Source organism: Rhynchophorus ferrugineus, unplaced genomic scaffold (assembly GCF_030347505.1).
Source record: "Rhynchophorus ferrugineus isolate W39M unplaced genomic scaffold, kcgeb_rfMv2 rfM1, whole genome shotgun sequence".
In the NCBI taxonomy this organism is placed as follows: Eukaryota; Metazoa; Arthropoda; class Insecta; order Coleoptera; family Curculionidae; genus Rhynchophorus; species Rhynchophorus ferrugineus.
In genome coordinates, this window is record NW_027472580.1 from 28,724,028 (window position 1) to 28,738,821 (window position 14,794).

The window sequence follows — 14,794 nt, forward strand, 5'->3', positions numbered from 1 at the left end:
TTTACAAACATCTCGGTTAAAGCCCCAACACAGAATGAATCAAGATGGCGGCATCTTCATCCTGTTCGTGGCTTTAACACGAGCATGCGCCGTAGCGTTCATTACAATTTACAGGAAATTACTTTAACATCTACTTATGCAACCATATATACATGATGACGTCACATGTAGGCCCATCCACCCAGTTATTTGTATGTCCAACAGAATATAATGAGAAAATCCAGTCAATTATATAGAAGTAATGCTAGAGCGGATTCCGATGCGATATAACACAATATGAAATGGAGTGTTATTGAACAGATAAAATCCGGGACAACCCGCACAACTCAACGTCGGGTTTCTTTTTAAAGATTTATCCTCTTTTTAATACAAGTTTAAAAAACTAATTCAAATTTTAATTATTTTTAGGTTAAAACTATTTTCGTTGAAAAGACTAATTGCAATGATTTGATACAAAAAGCGCTACTTTTTGAATCAGAAAAGAAATGGCGTTCTGCACGCGACAGTTATATGGAATTATTAAAAACAGATTTAGTACCAGAGAGACAGGATTTTTATTTCGAATCCTGTTTTAAATGTTTAGCCAATTTAGGTAATATTTTATAACATGTTATATTCTTTATAATTCTGTCTGAAGAGATTCTGTGTATAATTCATGTCATATTTGCTAAGTTATAGTAATTTTGCTTTTAAAGACTGCAGCACCAGAGCGTTGTTCCGATGTTTGCTAAAACAGCTAGATCTTTCTCAAAGAGTGCCGCCTTACCCACTACATCTTCTACTTACAATCAATCAGTCAATTTTGTTTAACCGATAGCAAAAATAACATTTTCTTTTTTTTTCATTTCTATGTTGAAAAATGTTCTTGTGTGAGATTAATAGTTGTATAAAATTTATCTTCACATAACTATAATTCAAAAAAATGTTAGAATTATTAAATATTAAATTCAGAATATAAACATTCGTCATTCATTTTGGAACAAAACCCAACATTTTTTATAAGTAATCGCATTAATATTATTACTGCTACACTATTACTAATAAGTATTAGTAAAAAAATAATATAAACATAGTAAGACTTAAAAATATCGGTGTTTATTACGTTGAACCAAATAAAAGAAAAATTTTCAACAAGCAATAATATTCCAGTGTTACGCGTCGTTCGTGATTCATTTTCTATAGATGTTTGCGTTACGGTACTATTTACTTGATTTAGTTCCATCGAATATTGTTTTGAATAAAATAAGAATATTAAAATGAATTGTCATCAGTTCAAGACGTCAAAGACGTCAGTTCAAGAAATCAACACGTGAAAACTGGTTCGAAAACTGGAACAAAACGTTCTCTTAATTAATTAGTTATATTTAAAGAGGGTTGCTTGGAAGGGGGAAATAAATTTGGATAAACAATTAGCCTGTTTGCGTTTTGTTTCGAAAGTCTTACTAATTTTTAATCACATTTATATATTTTTTGGTTCTTAAATTATCTTTTTTTTTTAAATTAGTACTTTATAGTACGTAGTTTGGTAAATTAGTATTTGTAATATTAGGGGAATGGGAAACACTACCAGACGCAGTCAAATCTACTATGCCAGGGGATAATGATAGCGTTTGGGATGTGCTGTGGACTTCGAATTGGTATCAGCAAAAGATCCTACCGTGGTATATCGAGGCTCATATTAAAACGGCGTTATTTTCGGAGAATATGTCAGAGGAGTTTTTGGAAAATATTAACAAATCTCTAGGTATGTCAATTCAATATATAACATATTTTCTTTTTACAGTTGTTATATTTCCCATAAACTAATTTATCTTATATTATAGAAGACTCATATCAGGGCGATTATTTAAGAAATACCTTTTGTGAGGAATTGTGCATATTATGGATCATTAATAATGAAATATCTTATGCGCAAGACATCAGTAAAAGCAGCTTAGATAATTTCTTGAGAGATTGGCAATTAATTAATCCATTATTTGAAAACTTGAGGTAATTGTGTGTAAAAAAATTGTTATTGAATCATTTTTATGTATTATTTCAGGTTTAATAAAATTCTGAATTTAAGACAGATAGTAGATATAGGACGCTTTTTAGATACCGAAACTAAATCATTTAATAACATGGATGAAAATAATATTATGGATCTTCTAAATTATTGGAAAAGAACTCAGAGAGAATATTTACCAACTGTGACAATGAGCGAATCGAAATTACTCTATCGTAAAACTTTTATAAATTTTTTACTGAACAAAACAAATTATTTCACGAATGGCGATGAGTTGAGGAAGACTTTAGAAAGCACTAAGTTGTTCTTAGATGTATCCTTCATGAATGCAGCTATCGATGAAGGCAATTTTTGGCTCGCCAAGAAATACGCCAAGTAAGGACTGATAAATAATGTTAATGTGTTAAGTTATTACACTTTTTGTTTCAGAAAGTATAGTTCTAACTATAGTACTAATTCAGACTTAATGTTAATATATGGAAATATATGTTATTTATCGTCACAATTAGTATCAAGTGACCAAATCGAATATACAGTTGATAAAATGTTAAAAGCGTTGAACCAATTTAGTAAGTTTACTTAGCCATGATTACTATTGATTTTTTAAACACTAAAATTAACTTATTTTAGAGCTAACATTTGAAAGTGGCCACGAAAGCCTTAAATCAATGTTACGATTTTTTGATATAAGCCTGCAATTATCTGGTATTTTAAGAAGAAATCCAGAATTGTTCCAGAATATTGAACAATCACTCATAAAAGTGTTTGATGAACCAGTGACACTGTCAGTGGATTTAATAGCAAAAGAAAAACTCAAAAACCTGGTGCTTACTAATTGCGAAAATAGGTAAGAAATAAAATTTTATTTTTTGTTAAATAATGTACGAGGGCTGTCCGATAAGTACTTAGCCCGATGGCCCCACTATCGGAAGAGAAATTTAGACGGCTGAGATAGCTGGGATAGTAAGCAACTCAAAAAAAACGCGTCGGTCTTATCCTGAATGGAATTTTGACTGAGATGAGATAAATAAGAAAGCTGTCGGCGGGGTGGGTGCCGCGTTTGCTCATTCCGGGCAACAAGCGCAATTATTGGGCCGATTCGACGCCGAGTTGCAGAAGATAAGGTCTTCCACCATAACAACGGACCGGCGTACAGATCCACACTCTCCACGGCCAAATTGATCGAATTGGACAACGAACTGCTGCCCCATCCACCGTATTCTATTATTAACCAGATTTGGCTCCGTGTGACTTCATTTCGTTACCGAAGAGTCACTCGCCGGGCAGAAATTAGCTGGGTCAAGTGTATTAGCTCGATACTACGCATACTCGAAAAGAGACTATGTTGAGAAATAAATCGCCACTTTTCAAAAATTTTCGTTTTTATTTTTAGGCTAAATATTTATCGAACCACCCTCGTATAATAATTTTGCATTTAATGTATATAGTTATAAAATAAAATGCATCAATATTATTACTGGTTTTTTAGTACTTCTGAATCGGAAGATATATTGAAAGAGGCTTATGTACGATTAGCTTATTTTGCACAAAATGAGGTAGATCAGAAACAGGATTTTACTCGGTATGTTTTGAGGGCAATGAGGCTAGGTTCTAAAGAAGGTAGACAGTTGTTTCCATGTATATTGTTAGAATGTCAACTTGAGAATACACTGACTCAAGTATTTATTGAAGAAACGAAAACAATACCGACATGGATGTTCTTAGGATGGATACCACAAATTTTAGGTTTGTTTAATATTAGATTCAATAATAAAGTGAATGATATGAGTAGTTGAATTAATATACGTGTTGACTAATTTTGAAAAACTACTCAATGATAATTCTATGTATTTGCTTTACCTAGAATAAATGATTTCAAATGCGTGCTAAAATCCTCCAAATTGGGCATAACGTTACTTGTTTTAGTCGCAGATGGCAGTTTGTATGGTTACAAGTCTTATTTATACATTATTTTAATTATTTTGTGTCTTGTGAAGAAAATAATAAAGTCTTGACAACTGATGCATTGACAACTTGCTATTGAAATTCTCAATAGGATCTATTTAAAGCAAATACAGGAGTTCAAGCACTTGAGATAAGTAATAGAGAAGAAAAAAGTGACATCTACAGCCGAAGATGGTATGAAAGAGACCAATATCTGATCTTTCAAACATTTATCTTGCCAATTCTTCTATATGGTTATGGAACTTAGGCTCTTTTATGATGGGTCAGTATCTGAGCATTCGGTTTGTACGGATTCGAAGCATAGATGAAAGAAGGCCAAGTGTAGCCCAATTCAATGCGCATGAATGTGCCGAATTACCTCGACCCGAATGCTCAGATATGTACACACAATTACAGCATGACACATGTAAGCTTGCGGTCTTTGAAAAGCGATTTTCTCTGCAAATTCTACATGTTTCACTTTGAGATTGTATTAGAAATGAAGTCATTCGCCGAAGATGTGACAATCAGTCACTGTTGGGAAACACACTTATAGATACATTTACAATTGTTTGGACGTGTCTGTCGAACAAAAGGTGAATAATTTTCTCATATACTTCTATGGCGAAATCAACCTTTTGATGGGAAGACACAGCAAACAGCTCCCAAAAATACATGGATCAGTGCAACCAATCGTCAGTTTCCAGGTTTGCCATCGGTGCAATTTTGATTCTTTAGCAAATAATGGAAACTTGATTTCTTTCAATAATACTATTTTCACAGTTCGCTTCTGACGATTCAGCAATCATTAGGTACTCTCGAGAGTTATTGCCACTATTTTTTAATTATAAAATATAAGATAAATAATACTAATAAAATCGAGAACAAAAAGTTCAGACGTTGGAATGCGGAAATGATCGTTAGGAAACGTTCAGTGACGTCAATGTTTTGAGACGCTTCTGGTGTTTTTTTTTCCGTGTTTGACTTAATATGACGAATTTTTTATTTTTCTGAATTTATTTCTGCTAAAACTTTAAAATTAAATTTCGAAAAAACTAAATATTTTTCTATAATTTGTGTATCATATATTCTTATTATAAATCAATATTTTTATATGATTCTTTATTACAAGCATGTCCATTGTGAGAGAACTAGAAAACAGGGTAGTCTTTCAGTTTTTGTATACAGGATGATTTATTATCTATCAATGTATTAAACTATTTAAGTCTTTTAGTTAATTTAGCACATACGAGATATACAAATATCACGTAATTACTGTTTTAAAATTGTAATATTTTTGTTTTTAAATATGTTGAAACTCAAACTCATACATTACACACTAGTAATTTTGAATTAATAATATCCTACTTTAAGTTTTCAGCATAGAACAACGGTATAGTTTTAATCTATCCATAGTAATAATCTTTTAAATCATGTAATTGTTTTGACTAAATCTTTTATGAATATTATCTTACTGAATATTAAAAATTCAATTACATCCTAAATAAAGCTTGTATTAAATACTAGAACTAAAAGTATTTTGGAAATTGTATGCATAATACAAAAGAAGAACAGGAAAAATAGTACTATTATTTATATTAAAAATGTACATATTAATTTTATTTTTCAGCTATTGTGGATTCCAATAAGGTAACAGCTATTTCTGAAATTATTTTACGCATTGCGAAAACTTATCCTCAAGCTATAATGTATGTTTATCGTTTGAGTAAAGATAATTATAAATACACAAACTGTTTAAAACAAAATGAAGTGAACGACCTTATTAAGAAGTTAGATGAACTATTACTTTGTTACCCTATAGTGGACACATTTTTAGAAGGTAAATACTTTAAGTACTAACAGAGAATTATTTAATGTTTGGGAGTTACACTATTTTTCAGCTTTGGCGAATGTAACAAGTACTTCAAGATTACATCACATATATAGAGAAATCAGAAAAAGCAATAGCATCGATGAAATTTTAAATTGGAAGGATCGAGTACTACGGGAACGTCAAAAAAATCCTTCAGAATCTTTGAAAGGTATATTATATATGCCATATATATAACAGGTCAATTTAAAAGTCCCCGGCCTAACATATACATCGCGCTACTAGAATTAAATACATGTTATTTATTGTTAGCCCTAACACTCAAAAGATGTATAAAGCGTGTATAAATTTAACAGCTGTCGGATCATTAGTTTGTGAATTATAGCATTTTGAGTGAAGCAACTTTTGTTATTGTGAAAAAATTAATAAAAGGGAATTTCGCATGTTGATAAAATATTGCTTTTTGAAGGAAAAAAATACAGTTGAAGCAAAATCTTGGCTTGATTTCGATTTTCCGGACACTGTCCCAGGAAAATCAACCATCAAGGATTGGTATGCTAAGTTTAGACCTGGTGAAATGAGCACCGAAGACGCTGCGTCCACCGTTGCACAAAAGAGGCTGTTACCAACGAAAACATTTTAAAAATCCATAAAATGTTTCTGAATGACCATAAATTGAAATTAAATGAAATAGCAGACATTCTAAATATATCAACTGAACGTGTACATCATATCATTCACGAATATTTGGGTATGAGAAAGTTCTGCGCAATGTGGGTGTAATTCATTCAATCGTAATAAATCCGAGTTTTTGCCTCGATATGTGATAATGGATGAAACATGGCTCCATCATTTCACTCCGAAGTCCAATCGACAGTCCGAGTGAACTGCACACTTTGAACCCGCTCCAAAGCGTGGGAAAACGCAACAGTCGGCTGGCAAAGTTATGGCGTCTGTATTTTCGGATACGCATGGAATAATTTTCATTGACTACCTTGAAATAGGAAAGGCCACCAACAGCGACTATTACATAGCATTATTGGACCGTTTGAAGGACGAAATCGCCGAAAAACGGCCGCATTTGAAGAATAAGAAAGTGCTGCTCACCATGTCACAAGTCAGTGAAAACGATGGCAAAAATCCATGAATTGGGCTTCGAACAGCTTCCTTATTCACCGTATTCTCCAGATATGGCTTCTCAGATCTCAAAAGAATGTTCGCTGGGAAGAAATTTTCGGGAGGCAAGGGACAAATCGTACTACTAGAATGGTATCGAAAAGTTGGAGGGTCGCTATAATCAGCGCATCACCCTTGAAGGGAATTATTTTTAATTAAAAAAAACTAATTTTTTCCAAAAAAAAAAGTGTTTTATTATGGTAAGCCGGAGACTTTTCAATTAGCCTGTTATGTATAACGATAATAAGCGAATACATGAATGTTAACATTTTAGGGGATTTTCTAAAAATTGTTAAACCATTTTATGATGTTTTAAATAAAATTGATCAATCTCAAAATGTCACGGATATCCAGAAAATGTTAGAAAGGTTATCTTTATCTCACTATAATAACAGAGGAGGTCCTTTAACAAATTATTCTCCGTGGTTGGCCGATTTTTCAACGACTCGCGTTAACATGGACTTAGAAATTCCCGGACAGTATACGGGGGATAAAATGCCTTTAGCTGAACACCATATAAAAATTTCGAGATTTGGCGATAATGTTAGTATTTAAAAATGTAGAAAATATTTAGAACATATTAAACCCCAGTTTTTAAATATACATTTATATTTAGGTTACAGTAATGGATTCAGTTAAGAAACCAGTGAAAATCATAATGATAGGTAACAATGGCAAACCTTACCCTTTTCTTATAAAATCAGGAGAAGATATTAGACAAGATCAAAGAATTCAGCAATTATTTAAGTTAATGAATAGCATCTTTAGCAGTGAAAATAAAAGATATCGTTTACTGACTTATGAAGTAAGTTTTTGATTTATATATTACTTTTTATATATTACATTCTGTATTATTTTAAAGGTAATACCATTACGAAGTAGTTTGGGTTTAATTCAGTGGGTGGAAGATATTATTTCGTTCCGAAAACTTATTGAAAGTGGTATGAATGAAAAACAATTTAGCAACATTCTAAATAATGCATATAAAAAGTACGACAACTATTTTACACATTTTATACGTAATACAAAACAAGAACAGGAAAAAATTATTAAAACATACCAAGAAATAGTATATAGCATACCTATGGATATATTCAGGTAATATACTAATTTGTTTTTGACTTTTATAAAAAGACACAACTTTGAATATGTATTTCAGTGATAGACTGATATAAAAAAAAATACCTTAAAGACATCTCTATAAAATATTGGGTGGGGCAAAAGTCCCGCTACCATTGACTACCAATAATGGAATGATTATTTTCAATAAATATAATATAATTTTCAATAAAATATTGTCACTATTTATGCTCGTTCCTGTGGCATGTATTTATCCACAATAAAATTTGGACGTCTACACAACACAATAGTTAATGGTAGCGGGACTTTTGCCCCACCCTATACTAATTATATTAATCATTTTTAAAGGATTTACAAGAGATAGTGTTACTGTGTATTATATCGCATCGGATATATTTGTATCCAACTTCATGTTGAAGCCTCAGTGAGAGGCTTTACTTTTCAGTATGTGTCGTAGAGTAATCAGTATATGTTAAAAGAAAACTAATAGAGGTCTCTGGAGAAAAATTTCGCTACGTCCAATATTTAGATAGGGTTTAATCTACATTATAGGGACCTGCAAGGAAAACATTTTGTGAAGACATTTGATTGGTTCCTTGATGAAGTTTGTCACAGAGGTGCGGCAAGAGACAGACCTTACCCTCACGTTCCATTAACTAATGAAATTTAAATAAAAAACATTTTAATTTCGGAAAAATATAATAAAAAAATATATAAAAAATATAATGCAAATAATAACTACAATTAATTTCTTTTTTCAAAATATTTATCATATAACCTAAAATATATACCACAATACAACATAAAATTTTGTTTGTATAGAAACATTTGAAACTGAAGATATAGTCAAGTTGGAATTTCTCAGCTCCTGGTAATACAACTCCGTAAGTAAAGAATGTAAATTATTTAGAGCGCCTTCTGTTCGAGGTGACGATGCGAATGAGTAAAAATGAACTTATGATGAGCGGTTTAAAATGATTTTTCAAATATGCTTGTCGAGGGATAATATTCCCGAATCCATGAGCTCTAATGGATCCTAAAAACTATCTTGATTAAGTGTAGCTTTAAGCCAATATATTTATTCGGATATTTACTCAAAATATTTTTCTTTAAAGAAATGAATAATTGATGGAACTTTAATATATTTGTTTTTAGTTCGGAAATACAACTTTGCACTATTTAATTACTATGTCATTTTGCCTCAAAATTTCTCGTCTATTGAACTTATTTTAATAACATGCATTTTAATAGTATGACTAAATATGGAAGGGGATTCATTTCTGAAATTAAAAAATAAATATTTGAGTAGTAATTGTTAATATTATTCGATACAACTATCGTAATTTTTTTTCATACTTAATCCAGTTAGTTTGGAATTTTTAATACTGTCAACCGATTTTTTAATGACAGCCCGATATTTTTTCAAACAATAACGAGGCTGTAATTCTTTACTATCTGTGCATATGGATACACAACACTTCCTAAATTGAGAATACATTATATTTTATAGTACTATCTAATATTATATTAATGCATTAATATTTTATCCACTAAACCATATAAAGAACTAAAAACGCATTTCCTTACGTAAATAAGCACGCAAATAAAATAAAGCAAAGACAAATAAAGTAATAAGTTCAAAGTAGTGAGATTCTAGATATTGGACGCCAAGAAACATTTCTCCAAAATTGCCTATAAAGTTAAAATTCAATTTTTTCTCAACTATGTATAATTTCGTCGAAGTGTGTCCAAAAAATAATTCTAGTAAATTGAAAATATCTGAATTTTTACCGGATAAATCGCATTTGTCAGAAGTTTTACTTTACTTCAATTTGAAGAAAAAGGCGATTGAAGGATATCGAATGCTGTGTGAAGTTTATGGTAACTGTGCTCCATCGATTTCAACATGGGAATATTGGTTTTGACGTTTGAAATGTGGTGATTTTGACACCGAAGAGAAATACTATTCTGAACAGCCAAAACAAAATTGAAGACGAGGATTTGAAAGCATCACTCGATGTGATCCGCGTAAAACGCAAGAAGAATATGTAGAATTGTTATGAGTAACACAAAAAGCATTTTCTAAATCGCTTGAGGAATATGGGAATGATCCAAAAGCCATATGAATTGAAGCCAAAAAAATTGAAAGGCGTTAGTCATGTGTGAAAACTGCTTTAGCCGCAAAATCGAGGTTTTTTGCATCGTATTGTTACTGGTGATACAAAGTGGATCTATTACAGTAACTGAAAGCGAGAGAAATTATGGAGACCACCTGGTCATATATTAACCGCAAAGCCGAATATCCATGAATCCAAGCTAATGCTCTGTATTTAGTGGGCTCAGCTTGGTGTAGTATACTCTGAATTCCTGAAACTTAATGAAACCCAGTTGATAAGACTAAGCAGAGCACTGCGCGAAAAACTGCCAGAATACGAGCACAGACACAACGATGTTATTCTTCAGCATTGCAACGCTCGAACACACGTTGCAAAACCGGCCAAAACACTTACCAACATAAAAATGATAAGTGGTACCACAATTGCCGTATTCTCCAAACCTTGCTCCTTCTGTGTACTACTTGTTCCGACATATGAGTCGTGACCTGTCTGAGCAACGTTTCACTTCATGAAGTTGTCAAAAAATGGGTCGATTTGTAAATAGCCTCAAATATATATCATCCTTTTTAGGTAGAATGCCGAAATTGCCTGAAAGATGGGAAGAAGTATCGATGAATAGTACTTTGAATATAATAAATTGTAACAAATTTTCGCAAGCTTCAAATTAAAAAAATCCTTTAAAACTAATTTATAGGTGTAATATGCAGAGCACAAGTGGTATAAACATACTGCTGAAAGATACCCAATGATCTTCTAATGTTTTTGTCAATTTAAGAAAATTTGTGCAATTCTCAATGCCCTTTTATTTAAAAAAATGTAAAAAATGTTTTAGACTTAAAATACCCAGCGTGATCATATTTGTGAAACATTTTACAAGCACGCTCAGTGTGAGGCTTGAGAAGCCTTATAGTACAAACATCCGTTCATAAAATCGTTTCCTATCATTTCCTCCAGACTTAATGAAGGACACAAAAACAACGAAATTGGGATCCTCGTGAAATCAAGTAAAGAGGAAGGCCAAAGGTACTATAAAATCGAATCGAAAAGGAAGAAAACAGTGACACTGTGCCTGGTGGGATCACTTGGAGATAATCTAGTCTTTCTACTTTACTGAAACCATCATTGAAAAATCTTACTAACAACAATTGAAAAAAGTGAACGTAACACAGCGGCGGTCCCTCAATAAGTGCACTTCTAAATATAATGCCTCCTCTTTAAAATATAGCTAATTCAATTCCATCCTGTAATTATTTTAATAGTCCTCTTTATTTAAAAAAAAAGATTCATCATACATTTGAAATTAATACACAAAAACTTTAACGAATTTCTTGTCTGACGGTAAACGGAAAGCTTGATTGAAAAATAATTTACTGGCTTATAAATTAACTTACCTTTATTAATATTTCCTGATTTTAATCCTTTTATATTATTATATTGTAGGAAATCCATTTGGTCTTTATGTGTAACAACGGATAATTTCATAGCTTTTAGAAACAATTTTATAAGGAGCTATTCCGTGATGTGCGCATGTCATTGGTTGTTAGGAGTTGGCGATCGACATTTAGAGAACAGTCAAGTTAGTTTAACAAATGGAGTGGTATTGGGTATTGATTTTGGACATGCTTTTGGTACTGCTACCCAATATTTACCAATTCCTGAATTAATTCCGTTCAGGTATAACACTCAACAATTATAATAATCGTATAATTATAATTTTGTTTATTTTCTATTAGATTGACACCACATATTCTTGAGCTGATGCTACCGTTGAAAGAAATTGGTACTTTTCGAGACGTTTTCATCAGTTGTCTCAAGTCCCTTCGTAAGAATAAGAGGCCTCTTCTAGCAACCATGAATGTTTTTATTCAAGAACCTCCAGTGGAGTGGTTAAAACTATCTGGGTAAGTTTTTTTTATTCTGCGTAAGTATTTTGATATTTTGAATTCTAGTCATCCTAATTCTTGTAGTATAATATATTATTTAGTATTCTAGTATATTTTGATTATTTAAATAACCCTGAAAATAGTTATGTGTAAGCAAATGGACCTTACATTTATAGATAAGAAATCATAATTTTTCAATTTATGGGACTCAAATTCCAGTTCCATGTCCATTCCTGTTCTGTGGTTCTTCAAGGGGCTATGTAGAGCTTATCTACTATGTGCAGAGCAAAGTAATTTTAATTCTTCCTTTAAACCTTAGCATCCTCGCCACAGGCATTATGAATTCTTCCACAATAGAAGGGAATTGAAAAATAATTCTTTAAAATCAGTATCCTAAACCAATCATTATTCAGTGGAATCTAAATGACCTCTTCTTTAAATTAATTCAATACTCATTCATTAATTCATTAAATAACCTAGAAACCTTTGCATATAACATACAGGCCATTATTTTTTTAAAATTTTTTTTACCTTTAGCCTGTGCAGTTTCCATTTTTCTCTTTCCCTACCATTCTCCATTAGAGTCTCTCCATTATCTCCTTCTTCCCCTCTTTTGATTGTCGGAGATCTAAAGCCAAATACCAATATTAGAGAGAGGCTATATAATTTCCAATTTTCTATCAAATTCTGGATTTTGCTTACTCAACATTGACTCAGATATGCGTTATCTATGAAGTTTTTGGAAAACTCTCGGCTATAGATTTCTTCTTCCTTTTTCCCGCTTTTAAATGGGTCATCATCGGGGATCCAAGTAGTAGTGATCGTTTTCCGAAATTCCATGCGTGCTGCGATTGGCCAGAACTGCACATTTATTCTAAACTAGCTTGACATATTTCATAATAGTTGTTGCCATATTATTTAGAATAGTTGTGGTTAGGAAGTAATTTGCTTAGTAAAAGACTACAAGTAGTTACACTACAATTTAACTAAAATATAACATTTTACTACTAATTCGTACCTAATGCACTTATTTTCGTAATGTGTGCTGCTAATTTTCTTTTTTAAATAATAAATAATTATCTCAACAAACCTTTGTAAACATAAAATTAACTTAGAAATTGATTGAATTGATTGAGGAGAAAAATTGATTTATGATAAAATGGGGATATATGGAACTGCCAAGTTTGCATGGTATATTGTTGACTTGCAGAATAATGGAATTCGATTCATAATTTTGAACACATAGAAGCTTGTTTTAAATTCGAAAAGGCTATATTAATAAAAATGAACAGACATTATTTACAGCTTATTCAGTTTACGAAGCTTTTGTTTTCTTTTTTTTATCTATTTCGCAAATTAAATCGCAATTCTGGATCTGCGTAATATTGAAATACATCTAGATTACAATTATGCTTTTACTTCGTCAAACTTTACTTATCAAAATGAACTATCAATACTATTTTATCAATTAGCCTATGGTCACTGACATTACCCACACACTTATTATTAGGGGTATAATCCCTCTTCTAATTCTAAAATATAATTAAATATTATAATGATGTAGTTAATTAAAACATGCTGTATTCGACAGTTCTGGATAAAAATATGAACTTAACTGTGTTCATCCAGCTTCGTAAATATTTACCGACTTAGCCCTTTAATAATGAGTTACATTATACAGTGTGTGCTAATTTACAGTAATATATTGATTAATAAAAATAACATTGCTAACATTTACTAGAAATTTTCTTTTAAGAAAAAAAGCTGATATGTTTAACGCCATGAAAAACTTGTTTTCATCTTGTGATAAATTATTTCTGATAAAATAAGAAGGAAACTGTAAATAGGAAAATAATTTTTTTAGAATTACTTGGTACCCTATACATAAAATAAATCAAGCGAAAACTAAACTTGAGGGAATGTCCTCTCGCAATATCGTCATTGAAGACTTGAAGGCCAATTCAATAGCAAAACCTGAGATTATCCAGGAATGCATTAAAGCTGTGGAGATAGAAAATTCCAAGTAATAACTCGACACTATATTTAAATAGGTGTAATATTGTAGCATTGTTTTTCCAGTTCAATGGGCAACTTAACAGTTGAACAACAAGTAGACGACCTGATTAAACATGCTGTGGATCCGAAAATACTGAGCAGATTATATGTTGGATGGCTACCTTTTATATAACAAGTATTAAAAACTAAAAACACTTAATTTTTCAATCATGTGTAATATTTCATGTTATAATATTACTCATACTACTATATATTATTATGTATTAAAATATTTATAATCAGTAATATTTAATAAATATTTCATACAGTACAGCTCATATTTGGAAACCATAATATAAACATAGCTATTGTTATATCCTGAAAATATCACAAAACCCCAGAAACCACCTCAAAATTTATTAAAGGCCATAATACCAAAAGAATGCCAAAATAAAATAATTCTGAAAAATGTAAAAGTAATTGCTGCTCATACTGAGATTTTAAAACTCATTGCCAATTTAACTTTAATACAAGTAGTTGTCAGTCAAGTGATATTAGACATTTAAACTCTCATTTTAGGATATACACTGTAAATATAAAAATTGTTTTAGGTGATTTAAGGTACAGAGAGATACATTTTTGCTATTCATTATGTTTGAAATATAGCTTTGCTTTATATTTTATATGTGTAGTTTTGTTTCATTTATGGACAAAGCAATATATTTTGCTTTTCAGTATACTTGAATGAACAAATATGTTTTTA

General features: G+C 31.2%; 1 protein-coding gene across 2 annotated transcripts in view; it reads left to right on the forward strand.

The window, feature by feature from the left end:
* Positions 1–14,362, forward strand: part of LOC143206637 (DNA-dependent protein kinase catalytic subunit) — a 32,535-nt gene extending 18,173 nt beyond the window's left edge. The window contains exons 38-53 of one of the 2 annotated variants that reach the window (XM_076419252.1): positions 409–592; positions 1,550–1,744; positions 1,824–1,989; positions 2,042–2,380; positions 2,435–2,574; positions 2,636–2,852; positions 3,495–3,751; positions 5,580–5,789; positions 5,851–5,991; positions 7,231–7,499; positions 7,573–7,761; positions 7,819–8,054; positions 11,594–11,827; positions 11,887–12,054; positions 13,901–14,059; positions 14,116–14,362. In XM_076419252.1, the coding sequence (XP_076275367.1) occupies positions 409–592; positions 1,550–1,744; positions 1,824–1,989; positions 2,042–2,380; positions 2,435–2,574; positions 2,636–2,852; positions 3,495–3,751; positions 5,580–5,789; positions 5,851–5,991; positions 7,231–7,499; positions 7,573–7,761; positions 7,819–8,054; positions 11,594–11,827; positions 11,887–12,054; positions 13,901–14,059; positions 14,116–14,224 (3,213 nt within the window). In that variant the 3' untranslated portion in view covers positions 14,225–14,362. Of the gene's footprint in view, positions 1–408; positions 593–1,549; positions 1,745–1,823; positions 1,990–2,041; positions 2,381–2,434; positions 2,575–2,635; positions 2,853–3,494; positions 3,752–3,931; positions 4,152–5,579; positions 5,790–5,850; positions 5,992–7,230; positions 7,500–7,572; positions 7,762–7,818; positions 8,055–11,593; positions 11,828–11,886; positions 12,055–13,900; positions 14,060–14,115 lie in introns of those variants that run through there. The other variant, XM_076419253.1, reaches the window with a different exon arrangement.
* Positions 14,363–14,794: the final 432 nt, after the last annotated feature.